This window comes from Tyto alba, unplaced genomic scaffold (assembly GCF_018691265.1).
Source record: "Tyto alba isolate M040663 unplaced genomic scaffold, T.alba_DEE_v4.0 Super-Scaffold_8, whole genome shotgun sequence".
Classification (NCBI taxonomy): domain Eukaryota; kingdom Metazoa; phylum Chordata; class Aves; order Strigiformes; family Tytonidae; genus Tyto; species Tyto alba.
The window spans coordinates 24681202-24698313 of NW_024881329.1; the positions used below are offsets into that span (position 1 = coordinate 24681202).

A 17112-nucleotide genomic window follows, 5' to 3' on the forward strand; every position below is an offset into this window, starting at 1 on the left:
GTGGGAGCCCCTGTGCAGGGCAGTGTTCAAGGCGGGGGGGACCCCAAACCCCCCAACGCCACAGACCCTTCCCAGGCATTGGGGAAATCTTCCCTGGAAGGACCCCCCCAAACCCCCAGTGTAGTTGGGGGTAGAAGAACTGGCAGCACCCCCAAACCAGCCAGGCTGATTGGGGGAGGGGGGGGAAGCAGAACTACCCTTCCAGCCCCCCCAGTGTCATACTGGGAGGGAAGGAGCCCTGGACCGGGAAAACAGGCACAGCCCCCGTTGGGGGGGGGGGCAGGGGGGAGTGTGAGTGTGTCTTTGGGGTTCAGCTCTAGCTACTAACCGGGGGGGGGGGCCTCTAGCGAGGGGGGGCACTGGAGAGAGTATATGTTAATATATTTTATTTAATAAAAGCTAAAACCCACAGAGCGCCTGTGTGCAGCCGCCAGCTCTTGTGTGTCCCCCTCCGTGTGTCCCCCCCCTCTATTTATTGTCTCCAGGACAGGGACCACATTAATCTTCCCCAAAAAAACTGTGTCTTTTGTTGCAAAATGACTGTTTGGGACACCACCCCACCCCCCCCGTGAGATCCTGGGGGGGCAGAAATGGGGACGGGTGACACAGCTGTGTCCCCCAGCCCCTGGGGGGGGACCCTCCCTGCTCCCTCCAACCTCCCCACTCCCCCCCCCCCGACCGTGCTGACTGTGTACAGATCTCTCATAAACAGACGGAGATGAAAGCTGCTCTGGAGGGTCGCGTGGCTCTGTGAAGGGGGGGTGTGTTTGGGTGAAAACACGGCAAAAAGGGGCAAAACACACCCCTGGGGAAGGGGGGGTGTGGGGCCATGCTGGCCCTGGGGTCAGGCTCAGGGACGCGGGGAGCCCAGGGACGGGGACACGCAGCCCTCTGCCTCTCTCTGTTGGTTTTTATTGCATTTATATATAATATATATTCAAACTTTTACAATAATTTTAACTTGATAACATCCAAGTTCGATTTGGTTTTAATACATATAAAATTAGGCCTCTAACAGTGATGGGGAGCCCTCGCCGCCGCTCCCCCCCAGAGATCTCCTTAAAAGTAACAGAAAATTAAAGGACCTTCCCGGCTCCTGGGGGCTCCGGCCGCTGCCCCGGGGGGGTCGGGGGGGGGCGCAGAAGGGCCAAACCAAGTGCAAATCACTGATATGTACAAACTAGACAAGCATCTCTCTGCAAACACCCCCGGGGGGGGGGGGGAAGGGGGGGTGAGGAGAAGGGGCTGCAGCCCCCCCTGGGGGGGCCGGAGCCCCCAGGGAAGAAGGGGGAGCCCTGAAGAACGCAAGGGCTGGCGCCGGGGGCTGGGTCCCCCCCCAGAAAAGCGGGAGGGGGGAGACCAGGGGGCCACGTTAGTACAAAAATCCCCCCAGCCCCGCCCCATCGCTGCGTGGGTCCTGGGGAGGGAAGGGACCCCCGGGCCAAGGCTGCGCTGCCTGCAGTGGTCTGGGGGTGGGGGGGGGCTGCGAGGATGAGGAGGGAGGAAAGGGGGCGGGAGGGGTAGGGGGGTCCTTAACAAGTCAATACAAAGCTCAAAGTGTTAGTAGGGGTGATGCGTGCCCGGAGCCCCCCCGCCCCGGCCAGGGGGCTGGGGGGGGCTCACGATGGCATGCACTGCACCCGGTCCGGCCCCTCTTCCTCGTCGTCCGAGGTGTCGGAGGAGCTGGGAGACTCATCCGAGTCGCCGTCCGGCGCTCCCGGCTCTCTTCGGCGCTGCCGGGGGGGGGGGGGGGGGGGGCAGAGAAAGGGGGTGAAGGGGCTGGGGGAGCAGCAAAGGTGGGGGGACACACACACACACAGAGGGGACCTACCCGGTGATGGCGTCTCTGTCGCAGGTGGTGCATGAGGAACCAGAGCATGTGGCTGTCGAACATGTCGGTGTGGTGGAGGCTGTCCTCGTCCCGCTCCAGCTTGTTCTTCTTGATCACCTGTGGGGGGGCAGGTCAGGGGGGTGCAGGGCTGGGGACACCCCCCCACACACACCCCCCCTTGCTCTCTGGCCTCACCTCCTTGAGCCCGGCCAGCTCGGTGGGATTCTCTGCCGTGGGCGCCCAGATCTTGACGTCGTGGTCGAGGCCGCTGGTGGCCAGGACGGGGAGGTGGGGATGGGGCTCCAGGCAGTTCACCTGGGGGGCAAGGAGATGGGGGGGGGGGGGGGCGTGTGACACCCCAAACAGGGCACTGGGACCGACCCTGGCACCAGCAAGCTGCGCGGTGGCCCTCCAGCCTGTCACCCTGGCCTCGGGTCAGGGTCTCACACGGTGACGGGAGGGCAGACGGGGAGAGCCCTCGTAGGGCTGGGTGAGGTGGGCTTCCCCTGGGACCCCCGGCATCCCCACACTCTGGCTCCGGGAGCAGGGGGGACACCTGCCATCCCCTCACAAGCAAACCCCAAAATTCAGGGCGCCCCCGAATAACTCACGGGGCACCAAGCCCGCTGCACCCTGAGAGGCAACGGACACAGCCCGAGGCGGGAACGCCAACCCCGGCAGCAAAGCCGAGAGGCGAGGGGCCGCATCCATCCCAGGGCGCTGAGGCCCAGCCTCGGCCGTCGGCCCTCGGGCCGGATCCGGCCCCGCGGTGGCCCCGCGGGCTGGGGGTGGCGGTGCCAGCAGTGCCAGGAGCTGGCACGGGGCTGCGGCCGCCCGGACAAAGGGCGCCTGTGGGCCCGGCGAGGAGCGGCGCAGCGGGGAGCGAGGGGGGCTCTGCCGCCCGGCCCCTCGGCGCCGACCCCCAGCCTGTCCCCCCTCTGCTCGCCGTGACCCAGGAGCGGGGGGTGACATCTCCCCGGCACGGATCCCCCCTCCTCGCCGCCAGCGGCCGCTCGGGACCTGAGCGCGGCCGGCCGGGGCCTGGGAAGTCGGGCGCAGGGCCGGCCCCGCGGGGACCGGCGCCGGGATCCGGCCCGGGAGCTCCCCACGCACGGGGTACGGTCCGCCCGCGGGGGACCCCGCTCTGATTACGGCAAAACCGCACAGAAAACAGTGGCAGAAATTTGTGCGGGCGCGTGGGCCCGGCTGGAGCTGGGGGGGGTGAAGCCCAGCTGGCCGGCGGGGACTCACCACTCCGCCCTTGTCGCCCTCCATGAACTGCACGATCTGGCAGGACGATTTCTCCCACAGGAAGATGTGGCCGCAATCGCTGCCGCTCACCACAAACTCGCTTTTCGGGCCATAAAAATTGACGCCTTTCACTGAAAGGAGAGAAACAAGCAGCCCGAGGCCATCAGGAGCCGGGCAGCGCTCCCTGCCATGAATTCGCTTCCTGCCTGGCAGCCAGCGAGTTTCCAGGGTTACCGGCGCGGATCTCTTCCGTCCCCAGGCACATAATAGCTCATTCTTTGCAAGCCCCAGAGTTTGTGTTAAGGGTCTTTGAGAGGAAGAAGAAACACTGGGAGCTGCAGAAACAAGCTAAAAGCAGGCAATTACTCTTCCGGGTTGCTCTGGGGACGGCCCCCCACCTCCAGACTGCCCCGCCGCCTGGCCGCAGGCGCGAGGAGGGGGAGGCCACGCTCCCCGGCCCCCCCGGGGTACAGGCAGCGACCTCAGCCCTGCTCGCAGCTGGGGAAGGGACGTGGTGGTGGTGGGAGTCGGACAGTGGCCTGGGCAGAGCCCCCGGGCCCCCCGCCTGCGGGGGGGCGGTCTGCCCCAACAGCCGTCCCGCCGGTCCTTACCGGTGGCATTATTGCGATGGCCCTTGTACCTCTTGATGTACTCCGCCCCATCGCTGTGAGAGGAGTTGAAGAGATAAATGTCTTCGTCGTTGTAGCTGGCCAAGAGCTCTGGCGTAGGACGAAGAGACGGGCGTTCGCAGGGAGCACGTGGGGGTGGTCCCTCTGCGGGGCCGCAAGCCCCTCGGGCGCTCGGCCAGCCGGCAGCGCCTCCAGCGCCCCCCCCCGCCCCGACGGCTCCGTCCCGCAACGCCGCAGCCCCGGCCCACCCGTGCACTCGCCCACCGGTCCCTGCAGCGGGTCGGTCACTCACCCGAGCCGTCGTGGCTGTAGACGAGGCAGGTGATGTTGGCTTTGGACTCGCTGTTCACCTGGGGAAAGCACAGACAGCTCTGCTCCCACCCCCTCCTCCCGCAGCGCGCCAGCACACCGCCGGCCGCGTGCCCGCTTTGCCAGCCCGGCGCGCGAGCGACTGCTCAGCGAGGGCTGCAAAGTCAGAGCACAAGAGCGCTGCCTCTTCCCACGCCAAGACGGGACTTTACGGACAGTGGAAGATTTGGGTCAAGGGGAAAAAAAAAAAAAAACAAAACCAAACCACAAAGCCCAGGCAGTTTGTTCAGCCTCTCGAGCCGTTTTCCAAGCCTCTCGCAGGCTCCCTGCTTGGCCTTACACAGGGCTCCCGGGGGAGCGCCCCGCAGCTCCGGGCGGCAAGGTCTGCCCAGGCCCCGGCGCGGCTCCGGGAGGCGGGCGAAGGCCGGCGCTGGCACGGGCGGCCCCGCTGCCGCGGGGGGACCCGGCTGCCTGCCCTGTCACGGCTCCCCCTCCCCGGGTTTGCCCAACCTGCGCCAGGCCGGGCGCTGCTCGGCGCCGGCACGCGAGCCGCAGCGCTGCCACCCGCCCGCGCGGGCGGCCGAGAGCCACCGCAGGATGGCCTCTGCCTGTCCTCCCACCCATGAGCTCTCCCACGCCACGTCCCCGCACGGGGGGGGGACCCCCTCAGTGCCACCCATCATGCCGGAACCCCGCAAAAACCGAGCCGCTTACCAGGTGGTGAGGGCAGAACTTCTTCAGCACGCCGTTGTTCTCGTTCTCATCTATTTTCCGCTGGTCGTAAATCCTGGGGGGGGGGAAGGACGGGGGGCGCTCGGCACTCGCTCACGACACGAGGGATGCCAGCCCAGCGGGCACGGAGCGCCGGCACTGCCCGCCTCTGCGGGCCAGGGCACGAGGGGAGCGGCGCAGCAGCGGCTCTCCCCGACCACGCCGGCACCGTGTCCGAGCCAGCTCCCAGAGCGTGGCCTGCCCCGACGCTGGCCGGAGGCTCCGGCCCTCGCCACGGGGTCTGCGGAGCCGTGAGCGGCCCCGGCTGGCAGAAGCCTCGGCCAAAGCAGCTTAATGTCACCACTTGTTATGTCAGAGGCCTCGCTCAGCAGCGTGTGACAGCGCCCAAGCACGGGCTGCAGCCCGCGTTTGGGGCTCTGCCAGCCCAGAGGCTGCTCTGCAAGGGGGACGTGACTGCCACCGTGCCTGTCCCTTGGCTGGCTTGGCTTCCTCGGGGTCCCCAACCGCCCCCCGATGTGGGAGCCCCCCGGGTGCTGCCCAGCGCCAGGGAAGCTGGGGGAGAGGAGGTGCCTGGATATGGTTGGAGGACAGAGAGCAGCAGGGAGCGGGGAGGAGGGGAGGCCGTGTTTTGAGCAACGATCCTGCGCTCTTCCGAAAGCTCCCGAGGCACCGGCGCTGCAGCCTGAGCAGCCTGCGAGCCCAGGCGCCGTGTTTCCATGCCCGGCGCCCCGGGAGCTGCCGCCTGCACGCCAGACCCCCGCGGGGCTGCCGCTCCGGGGAGCTGACGCCGCGCCAGCGGTGCCGGCAGCGGGGCTGCCGCGTCCCCCCGCGCCCTGAGGAACGGCCCCCACAGACCCGCGGGGAGCCCAGCCACGCCACGGCCCTGCTCGCCCCTGGGGAGCTGAAGCGGGGCTTGGCACACGCACGATTCGCACCTCTGCCCAAAACAGAGGCCACACGAGTTGCACCTTAAAACCCACCGGCTGCAGGGGAGCTCGGCACCGACGCAGCGAGGCGAGGGGCCAGACCCACGGCCACAGCCCTGCCCCACGCCAGGGGCTGCCCTGAGTGTTTCAAAGGCCCGGGGGGGATTGCACTTGTCACTTCAGGATCCCAGTCCCACTGAAGCAGAGACCATCCCCAGGTCTTGATCTCATCTCCGATGCCCATCGGGCACTGCCTGCAGGCGGGGGACCGAGAGGAGGTTCATCAGAAGCTCATTTAGAGCCCTGCTAGTTCCTGAGGGAAGGACCTCCCAGCTCCAGGGCAGGCGGGACAGTGGATCCCAGGGCTAAACCTCAAAGCATCTAAATCCTCTGTTAATCCCCCTCGTGTTCCTGCTGTCATGGGAGAACAGGCTCTGGAGGCATTAATGACTGAAGCCACAGGCGTTTGCACAGGGACCATGAGATCTCGGAGCTCGCGGGGCTACCAACTGAGCCCCCCCAGGGATGTTCAAGTCCACTTTGGGGGCTCAGTCTGGGCCCCCAGCACAGACTCACCTGACAAACTGATCTCTGCCTCCCACAGCAAACTGGTAGGTGTTGGCCGGGTTCACATAGATGGTGTACAGACCCACTTTCTTCTCCTTTTCCTTTGTCACAACCAGTTTCCTTTAAGAGACGAGGAATAATAATAACAAAACAAAAAAAAAATCCACCTCAAATTCAAAACAGGGTCCAGATGGGAAAAGCAGGAGCTGCGCGAGTCTCTTACTCACTCCCAGAAAAAAAAAAACAACACACCACCAACAAAAAAAAAATCACCACCCAACCATTTCAGCCTCCCAGCTGAAGCGAGCACATGTTCCGTCTGCGACTCGAACGGCGCAGAGTGAAATCATTCCCTGGCGCTTTCCTCCAAAACATCTGAAGGGTCTCGGGGCCCAAACTCGAGCCCAGCGGAGCCGGACAGGCAGCGGCGAGGGCAGAATCGGATTAACTCCAGAGCAGAAACACTCTGACTTTATTTTCCCCCACCCATCTCGCCGTAACAAGGCCCAGATTTAACGAAATCTGACACACGCACCATCCCCCCTCCCCCAGGAGCTCCGTATTTCGGCTTTGCAGACACGAATACAAACTGAGGCAGCATCCTCGAGAAGGAACAGCCAGCTCAAAAGCTTGTCTTTCTTCTAATTATACCATTTGGCTTAATGAAAGATGGGAGCTGCCTACAGTCTGCTCGCGAACCCTGCCTCCGGAGAGGTTTCACGCTCACAGGGTGACAATTCCCTGTGAGCATCAAACCCAAACAGCAGCGTGGATCCCCACAAAGAAAGAGGAGGGACAGACCCACCCCAGCCTGCTGACCAACAGACTCCTCTCCAGACAGACCCGGCAAATGGCGGGGGGAGTGGAGGGGAGGATTAAATGCGGCTGTTTTGAAACGCCCCAGCAGTTTTTGTCCTGGTTATGAAACAGATGGGTTTAAGGCTGCAGACAAAAGCACTCGCACACTCAAATAAAACCAAACCACCGGGAGACGAGCACCGAAGCCCTCCGTTTTAAGCAGGATTGTCTTCAAAATAATATGCCGCTATACTGGAAAAGCACCATGATATCAAAGCCAGGTGTCTGTTTGAACACCCGCCACGGTTTTATTTTGGAAGCTTGTCAGAAGCAACAGATCTCTCGGCGATACGGGTTAAGATCCAGCACGCACCACCCGGCTGCTTGCTAATTACTGTTTTTCAATTAACTGCGATAGCGCTCATGCGACGAGCGAGTCAGGCGAACCACGAGCTCCGAGCCGCTGCCAGCGTGGAGAGATTTCAGTGCTGTGATTACCCAGCCACTTCACTGCGCCGCAGGAGCGCAGGACCCTCGGCGCTGCCCCCGGGGTGGGTAAAGAGGGGCCGGACAGGCACCTTTTGGCAGCCGCCGCACTGGTGCTATTTCCGTTTCCCACCGAACAGGGCTGCGTCCCGGGGAGGGCGAGGGTTCAACCGCACTCGTCTCATTAGCAAGGTTCACACCCGCATCCTCGCACGGATGGCCAGCCCTGAACCAGCCCCTGGCAAGCTCTCTGGTCTGACCCTGCACCTCAGGGAAGACAACACTGCTCGAAAGCCAAAAAAATATCTGCTTTCCCACTCCGTGCCCACTGAAGAGGCACGCAGCGGCACAAGCGGGACCCTACGCAGCCGAGTGCCGCCCGCCTGCGGGCAGCCCCCCGAGACCCCGGATCTCCCTCTGGAGCCTCCCCGGTCCTGGCAACGGGAGCGGGCAGAGAAATACTCACGAGGCGGGCCGGTCTTGTCTCAGATCAATGGTGAAGACTACAGCATCTTCACCTGCTGATAGGAAAGTGCATGGAGAATCCGGTTCTAGGGCCAGCTGGAAGATAAATACTTGGGCATTGGTTCCCTTTTTACCCAACAAAGTGGCAAGATCCCTTTCTCGCAGCAAACTGTCAGCCACTAACGGGAGCCGACGCAGCACCAAGCCCCCTACACCCGCTCACAACACTGCTTTGCCGGGCCCCGGGCCCCTCCTCGCCACCCTCAGAGGTGACAGTGATTATAAAGAAGCATTTAAAAATCGGTCCCTCCACGGCAGCGGCTCCGCCTTCACTACTTCTGGCAGCCGGTGAGCCAGGACAGCCCCCGGGTGTTTCGGGGGTCCCCAGCTGCCACCCACCCCCTCCGCGGGCTGGTCTGGGCTCACCTTGTGCGAAGCTCCTTTGTGCTGTGCCACGCGCTTGGTGTTTTTGCAGCACTGGGTGGCCGAGAGCTCGGCCACCCGGACCTGGCCGTCCCGAGCACACATAGCCAGCGTGGAGTCGCCGCTGTTGGGGAGGAACTTGGCCTGGAAGAGAGCGAGCGGAGGGGCGGCTTTCAGTGCCGGGGCAGGGGCTTGCGTACACGTGGATGGAAACCGGGTGAAACGGGAGGAATCGAGGGCAGTGCCTCTGCCAGAACCCGGCGACTGCGAAGCCTGAGCTCAACGGGCCAAGCTCTCCCAGCAATCGCCCCGGCCCCTTCTGGTGAGCGCGGAGAGCTGGGGGGCTGGCGGGGACGACGGTGGCGCCAGCGTCCCTCCAAGTGTGGGCTGTGCTGTGGCGGTGGCGCGGCGCGGCACGGCCTCCTCCGAACACGGTTCCTGTCCGTGGCCGCCCCAAACCTGCTGCTCACCGGGGCCGGAGGAGCAGTGGTGGCCAGAGCTCGGCCTGGGGAAGCTCTGCAGGGCGCGGGGGCATCTCAGCCCACCGTCCCCAGCCAGGGCTCCAGGAGATGGGGGATTTTAGGGCAGAGCAGTGGGTTCTGATGGGTAATTACCACCGCACAGCGGCTAGACTCCTCCTGCAGCCCCCAGCTTTAACAACACGTTTCTCCCGCTCCGCACAGCATCACCCAGCTGCAATTAGGTCCTAGAGCAGGCACCTGCCCACTGTGGGGGACCTTCTATCCCCCCCAGCCCTCTGAGGACCTTCCCTGCATGCTCCTCACCTGGAAGACGTTGCTCTTGTGGCCGCTCTCGAACTCCAGCACCGGCTGCCTCCTGACCCAGTCCCACACCACCACTTTGAGGTCATCGCTGCCGCTGGCCAGCCACGTTCCGCGCTGGTTAAAGTGCAGGGTGTTGACGCAGCCCGTGTGGCCCTCCAGGCCGTGCTGGAGGCGGAAGCGCTGCACGAAGACCCGGGCCCCGCAGGCCTCGTAGACGAAGCGGGCGCTGGAGCCCAGCTCCCGTTCCCGGAGGGCATGGACCGCCTGCCAGCGGGGCTGGGGCAGCGCCGTGGTCTCCGAGGACACCCAGTCCTCCAGGGCCTGCTCATCGTCGGAGGAGTCTTGGTCGTGGTTGGCACGCTTGCGCTGGGTGCGGCGGTGGGACCGCTGCTCCTCCTCTTCGTCCTCCTCCTCTTCCTCCTCCGAGTGCGACCGATCGAGGGCACGGTTCTCCTCGTTTATGGAGTAGTGGCCCGTGTCGTCCATGCTGTCAGAGTCCTTTTCTTCCCCCGAACTTTCTGTGTCCGTGTCCCGGCTCTCCGTGCTGGTGCGGTTGGGCCCCACGTCGTCGCCCGTGAGGCTCAGGCTGAGGTCGGAGGCCTCCACCTCGATGCCGGAGGAGGTTTCTCGGCCCTCCTCAGCTGACATCTCCTCCGGGCTGCTGGACAAGCTGCCTGTGTGGTGCAGACAACGCCGTGAGCCTCCTCAGCAGGAGACACCAGGCACGGGGAGAGCGGTCCCGCCAGCACCCTTACCATTCGCTATGTCCATCTTCCCATCCATGCTGCTTCCTTTATCCGACATCGTGTTTTCCAGAGCGCTCACCCTGCGTGCAAGAGAATGAGAGAGCAGAAGCTGGAGTGTCCCAGCCACGGCCAGTCCACTGAGACGGGGACGTGCTGGCCTGTGCCCACGTCGGTGGAGCCGCGCACGCACCCACAGCATCGCAGGCTGGTCGGGAGGGCACCGCTTCCTACGGGGAAACACAACCAGCGGAGGAAGCGGCACGCACGTGGCTACAGGCTTGACAACCCCACTCAGTGGGGCAAGAGAAGCTCATCAGCTCTTGCTGCGGGCAGAACGAACTGCAACGTCCCTCGGCCTCCACCGAGACCCGCGCCCGGGTAACGGGGCCACTCGCCGCCATCCCCCGAACTCCTCTAGTTTCTACTTTGCTCAGACGCTGTCAGCTTAGCGAGGAAGCAGATCTGCGACCCACCGCACTGCCCGCCCGGCCTGCGGGACGGCTCCCCGCTCCCGCTGCTGCGCCCGGACCCCGCTTCCCCTCTCGCAAGGAGACAGGCGCTTCCCGGGCGGCGATCCCCGGCCGGGCGCAGGGGAAGGGGGGGTCGATGCCAGCGATTGCCACGGCGAGGCAGCTGCACAACACGCAGCCCTGGCTTGGGGCGGGCAGGGAGGCAGGAGCGGGGCTCGGAGGGCAGGCAGGTGAGGAAAGGTGGTTGGGGAGGCAGCGAGTCACGGTATCGAGAACCTTCGTGGCACCTGCAGACTGTAGGCAGCCAGTTAAAAGCCGCTCAAGAGGTTTTTTTAACCCCAGCAACGGAGCTTTAAACGCCTTCCCATGCACAGAATCCTCCCGGCGTCAGCAAAGGGCTGCTCTCCTCCGTGCCCTGGGCAGGACAGCAGCCCCGGATGCCCAGCCAGCCCACCCGGCCAACCCTCAGGGCAAGCGGTGGCCTTTGGCATCCCCAACTCCTCTGCTCCTCCCGGGGAGCGGGTAAGAGCAGAGCCGAGCGACAAGGCCAGCAGCTCCCCGGCATTTCTAGCTGCTCCAGGAGAGGTTCCCCAATCCCTCGCGAGCGCATGGAAAACCAAAGGCGAGCACGTTTTCAGCTCGCAGGCGTTTCCCAGCCGCTGCGGGGCCGGGGGGCACGGGCTGCAGGAGCAGCGGCGGCCCCGCTGTGTCCCAGGACGGGGCCCCAAGCAGCCTCGGCTCCCCCCGCCGCAGGGGCAGGTCCCGTGGGGCTGTGGCTGTAAAGCGGAGCTGCCTCTGTGCCTGGGGGCTGCGGACCCCCCCCAGCACTGCAGCACCCATCGCCCACGGGTGGTTTTTGGTGAGAGCACCAGCACCCACCTGCCGGCAGAGCCGCCTTGCTGGGTTACACCAATACACGGGAGGAAAACACAGTCACGAGCAGCAGAGGTTTTGCCAAGGTGGAGGTGAAGAAAAAAAAATTATTTATGCTTTCCTCGTTCTTTACTTTCCTTCTATTTTTAGTCAGACTTTTTCATACTTGGTTTAGCTGCCTGCTCCTAACCAGAATCAGGGAATCGGCTAAAAGTTCCCCGTTTACATGCAGGGAAAAGCTGAAGCCAGAACATCATTAACTCTGATTACAGCAAAGAGTCCAGAGACTAATCCTCATTAGACTGGGAATTAACAGCAGCAGAGCCCTGAAGAGCCAAAGGCAGCAAAGGGCTCGGCCCAGGCTGGGTCTGTTGCTGCCAGCCCAAGCCCGGGCACGGCTCCCCACTAAGAAACAGGTGATTTAGGGGCCAAGCGGGGCTCGATGAAGCCCGGGCATGGCTCCCCGCTAACGAACAGGTGATTTAGGGGCCAAGCGGGGCTCGATGAAGCCCGGGCACGGCTCCCCGCTAAGAAACAGGTGATTTAGGGGCCAAGCGGGGCTCGATGAAGCCCGGGCACGGCTCCCCGCTAACGAACAGGTGATTTAGGGGCCAAGCGGGGCTCGATGAAGCCCGGGCACGGCTCCCCGCTAAGAAACAGGTGATTTAGGGGCCAAGCAGGGCTCGATGAAACCGCCGACCCGCAGGTACGGCTGCGGGGCGATGGAGCAGGCGCCACCACCACCGCCTGACGGCACTGCGGGGGAGCCGGGGGAAGGCCTGGGCAGCTGGGCTGGCTCTAGCTGAAGCGTGATAAAAGCTCTTGCAGCGTAGGAGCGTTTATAAGGAAACCAAGTTTATACAACTGAAAACACCGGTGAGCTTCAGCCGACTGCAGCCGCTCGCTCGATAACAAGAGTAGTAGCGCAGGAGGAAAAGATAAAGTGTTTTCTGCAGCTTCGGTTTTAACTATTCCCCCGCTGGCACTGCCAGCCCGTGCAGAATCACTTTAAAACCACCGACACTGTGGAGAGGGGGAGCAAAGGGCTGAAAAGCAAAGAGGGAGGACGCGAGCTGCCCCAGAGCCTCAGCCCTCCTCTCCCCTGCCCAAACCCGTCGGGTCTCCGCTCGGCGCCCGCAGCCAGGCGCGGTGCCGAGCCCGTCCCCCCAGGGCCGGCGGCTCTCGGCACGTGAAGGCTTCGCGCCGGCGGCACGGCGGGGAGGAGCGCCAAGGCTCAGCCCTACCAGGGGATTACTCACCGCCACGGCGGGGGCGACTCGCGCTCATCAGCCGGCGAGGTTGCGGCACTGTGAACGGTGCCCCGTGCCCAGCCAGGTCTGTCCCCGGGGGCCGCGGGCACGACCAGGCAGGAGCTGGGGCAGGACTGGTTTTAATTTACTGCTCTAAGCAGCAAGGCGACTCCATCCCTCGTGCGGCACCCGCCAGGCCGGATGACTAAGGAACAGGCTCAAAACACCGCAGTGCTCAGCTACGGCTTAACTCCCCGCGCTCGAGTCGTTAGGAGATTGGAAAGTCCATCAACAGGTTGACTTTCACTCCGCCAGCTATTGTGCCTTCGGTGGCATTATTAATCCAAGGGGCTGGGAGAGTCTTTGCACGTACAGAAGGAATCGGGTTTGGACTTTGCTCCTCGGTAGCTATTTTCCTCTGCCAAATTACCTATTCAGATCTGTCATTAACACCCTTTCATGGCAGACTTTTCACGAAGGTGAGGCATAAGAAACGCACTTTCAGAGGAAAGGAATCCATTACCAAATAATTACCCTGACTTCATGTCTCATCCACCCACACCAGAGGACCGTAACCTCGCTAGGAGGTTAACCAAACTGAGGGAAAAAGCCCCCAGCTGCCATGGCAGTGACAGGCACGGCCTTTGCCAGCATGGGGATCCCCAGCCACCTTCCACTCCTGGGAGCACGACACCAGCCTGTGCCGGCCGCCCGGTTCCAACGAGTAGCCGGGCTGAGCGCTCGGCTCCGCCAGCTCTGCGTCAGCCTCCCCAGCCACCCACCAGCTCCGCTCGCAGGCACCAAAGTCGTTCACGTGGCAGGGAGATGAAAGCGTGCGTCGACTGGCAGCCCCACGGCACGGCACGGCACGGCACGGCACTCGAGGGCTCGGGCTGGGGCAGACAGCCGACAAGTGGACATGGGGGAACCCCGCACCCGAGCTACCGGCGGCTGGAAACACAGACAGCACCGAAGGTATCGCTTCCACCGCCCCAAACGGGGGAGCGTTGGTCGAGGGAAGCCACGAGACACTGCTCAGCGTGGACTGGAGGGAGCTGGGACACCCCGGCCCCACAGAGAGCCCCGAGTCCTCACCAAGAGATTTGAGCCTGTCACCAAGACACCAGCGCCAGGCTGGGTTTCCCTGCCAAGGCAGCACACGGCTGGAGCCAGTGAACCCAGCGCGGTGCCAGACCCAGGAGCTTCGCAGTTCCCTGGAGCCAACATCTGGGCAGGATCAGCGCTCCCAGCTTCACATACTCGAAGCCTGACTCTCCAGCACCCTTGCGACAGCCCTAAAAATATCCCTCTGCATGCCACAGCCTCCCAGCCGCCTCCACTGAGCTGCGGGCGCTGCCCCAGCGTGTTGGGACCCACACTGCCAGGGCTTCCCGCTGCCTCGCCAGGCTCCAGGCCCCCAGACCAGCACGACACCAGTCAGCAACTCCAGCGGCGGTGCCCAGGAGATGGTCCTTTCCATCCCGAGCTGCGACCCCAACCTGTAACGCCATGAGCTGGCGGGACGCAGGCCGTGCTCCGTGCGGCAGCCAGCTCCGGCCCCTCGCTGCCACCCAAGGCTCCCCACCCCTCCACAGCACCCACAGGACTCAGCCACGCGCCGCAGCGTCGCCAACCCCGCGCTTTACAGCTAGAAACCTAGCGCTCACAGCTGCGCTGTCCCTGAACGATCTGTCATTAAAATGTTTACAAAGCTATATAAACACCCCAGTAGCCAGGCTCCACGGACGCTCGGCACCCACGCCGTGTTCGAGCTACGTAACGGAGAGGAGCAACAGGGCCAGGAGCGAGCGTGGGGTATTTTCGACCCACCAAGAGCCCCTCGCCTCGGTTTCCGACACCCCAGCATGCTGAGATACCCGCAGGACACCGCGGCGGATCCTCGTGCCTGCATCTACACCAAGACCCTCCCGCACACGGGTCGCGCTGGACTAAGCTGAGCTTCTTCTATTTAAGGGAAGTTTTCTCACTGGACCTGGATGGAGAGAACCTCGTTTGTTCTCTGTGGAGGAGCCCTCCTTCCCCCCAGGATGGTGTTGGGGGGTTTAAACCCCCAGGTAAACCTCCTGCGATGAGCAGGTTTCCACCCTAAACGGCCTCACGAGGGAGAGGCCGGCTGGGGGCCTCTGGTTTGCCAAGGCGCGGGCAGAACCCTGCCAGCAGGCCGCGTTCGGGAGAGCCTGGGTTAATGACAAACCTACCCAGGAGCCCGGCAGGTCCTAGTGACGACGCTAATTAAGCAGCTTCCCGTTTGAAATTACCCAGAGGTACGGAACCCCCACCTCGGAGCGTCCTGGGCACAGCAGTGTGGATCTGGGGGACGTAGCACCCACCTCCCCACCGCTTTTCCCAGACATCCCACAGCACAGCCACTGGGGATGGCGTGAATCCTCTCCCAGTGTGGGCAGGGACTAATTATCTGCGGCTAACGAGCACTGGCTGGCTCAGCACTGCCCCTTCCCCGTCCAGCGCTCCCAGCTCCCCAGGGGAGCGTGGTGTGGTCCCGAAGCCTGGCTGGCAGGAGAAATCCCACAGGAGCGAGGCGGGGGAGTGGCCGGAGCAGCTCCAGGCCGTGCCGCCGACACGAAGAATTCAGCATCGCAAGGGAGAGCGAGGCAGACGTAGCCCTAAGCTCCACCGCCGCAAGCGCGCGGGATGGACAGACGGACAGACACGAGGCGAGTGCTGCTGGACCCACGGCGTCCCACTCACCTGCCGCGGGCAGCGAGTGCCGAGGCCGGGGCTGGAGGTTCGCTGGCAGCTGACGGAAACGACAGGTTAAAGCCCGGCGGCGGGGGTCCGGCCGTGCCCACCCTGGGGACCCCTCCTCCCTGGGGACCCCCTCGGGGGCTGCCGTGGAAGGGAGGGGGTGAGGAACGCCCGAGGACAGGGAGGTTCAGACCTCGGAGGGGTGAGAACTGAGCCTCCCCCACCTCGTGACCAAGGCAGCAGGACCGGCTCCGGGGCTGGACGGGACCCCCAGGGCCCCCCCAGGGCACCGCGACGCCACAGGGGCACTGGGGAAAGAGCCCTGGGGGCAGGAGGGGACCCTCTGCACCCCCTCGGGGTGGGGCAATGCTTGTGGGGCAGCAGGAGGTGGCCCCAGGGATGGCTGGGGTACCCTCAGCGTGCCCACCCCCAGAAAGAGAGGATGACACCAGAGAGGCGGCAGGGACTAGCCCCGGGGACAGAAGGGACCCCCTCCGTGCTCCCTGAAAGGGAGGGCGACACCCTGGGGGCTGAAGGGACGCCCCCCCCCCCAAACCCCTCCCAAGGGCCGATGAGCCCTTCGAGGCAACAGGAACCAGCCCAGGGGGCAGGAGAGCCCCCCCCCGCACTCCCCCAAAAGCACAGGGTCCCCACTGGGCCAGCAAGAACAGTCCTGGGGGCAGCCAAGCTCCCCCCAGTGTCCCCGAAAATGCGGGGGGACCCCCTGGAAGCAGCAGGGTGACCCAAACTGCCCCCCAAAAGGCACAGGGTCCCCCTGGGGTCAGCAGGGCCCTCCCCGCTGCCCCCCAAGAGGCGCAGGGACCCCCTGGGGGGAGCAGGGACACCCTCCAGTGCCCCCCAAAAGGCGCAGGGACCCCCTGGGGGCAGCAGGGACACCCTCCAGTGCCCCCCAAAAGGCGCAGGGACCCCCTGGGGGGAGCAGGGACACCCTCCAGTGCCCCCCAAGAGGCGCAGGGACCCCCTGGGGGGAGCAGGGACACCCTCCAGTGCCCCCCAAAAGGCACAGGGACCCCCTGGGGGCAGCAGGGCCCCCCTCAAAGGCACAGCAACCCTCTGGGGGCAGCAAGGCCCCCTCAGTGCCCCCCAAAAGGCGCAGGGCCCGCCCCCCCCCCGTGCCCGATGACCCCACGGGGGTATCAAGGCCTCTCCCCCCAGCCCCCCCAAAGGCCTGGCACGCCGCGGAGGCGGTGGGACCCCCTGGGTTGGGCCCCCCCGGAGCAGCCCCCCCCCCCCGGCGGGTGGGGGAGGGGGCGAGCCGCCGGGGCCGGGGCGAGCCCCGCGGGCGGCGGCGGGGAGGGGGAGGGAGGGGAGGCCCCGCACCGACCCGACTCCCGGCAGCTCCCGGCCGTCGCTCAGGCGCGGGCCCCGCGGCCGCCGGCTGCTTCTCCGCCACCGGCTCCGGGCCCAGCCGCCGCCATCTTAATGCCCGCCTCCGCCAGACGCTTTACGGCGCCGCGGAGCCGCTTTACGGCAACGGGCGCTGCGCGACGCTGCCGCGACACCGACGCCCCCCGCCCCGCCGTCGCCATGGCAGCGGCGACCCCCCCACCCTCCCAGAGTTATTGTAGGGTCGCCCTGTGGCCCCCCCCCCCCCCCCCCCCCCACGTTATTGTGGGGTTACTGAGTCCCAGTGTTATTGTAGGGTCGCCCTGTGCCCCCCCCCCGCCATGTGATTGTAGGGTCGCCCCCTCCCCACATTCCTGTAGGGCCACCCTGTGCCCCCCCCCCCATGTTCCTGTAGGGTCACCCCCCTCGGGGCGCCACAGGGTCACGCTGTGAACCCCCAGTGTCACTGTAGGGTCTCCCACGCCCCCTCCCCAGCT

General features: G+C 64.9%; 1 protein-coding gene across 2 annotated transcripts; it reads right to left on the minus strand.

The window, feature by feature from the left end:
• Positions 1-954: 954 nt before the first annotated feature.
• Positions 955-16738, minus strand: LOC116959599 (DDB1- and CUL4-associated factor 8). Of its 2 annotated transcripts, XM_042785481.1 has the most exons (14): positions 16614-16738; positions 15272-15320; positions 9958-10028; positions 9203-9876; positions 8421-8561; positions 7996-8090; positions 6255-6365; positions 4735-4807; positions 4004-4061; positions 3694-3801; positions 3083-3213; positions 2027-2146; positions 1832-1948; positions 955-1733 (listed from the first exon to the last, which is right to left on the minus strand). In XM_042785481.1, the coding sequence occupies exons 3-14, from the start codon at positions 10004-10006 to the stop codon at positions 1620-1622; spliced, it is 1791 nt and encodes a 596-aa protein (XP_042641415.1). In that variant the 5' UTR covers positions 10007-10028; positions 15272-15320; positions 16614-16738; the 3' UTR covers positions 955-1619. The 2 variants fall into 2 exon arrangements, with proteins under 2 accessions (XP_042641415.1, XP_042641416.1); XM_042785482.1 differs by lacking the exon at positions 15272-15320.
• Positions 16739-17112: the final 374 nt, after the last annotated feature.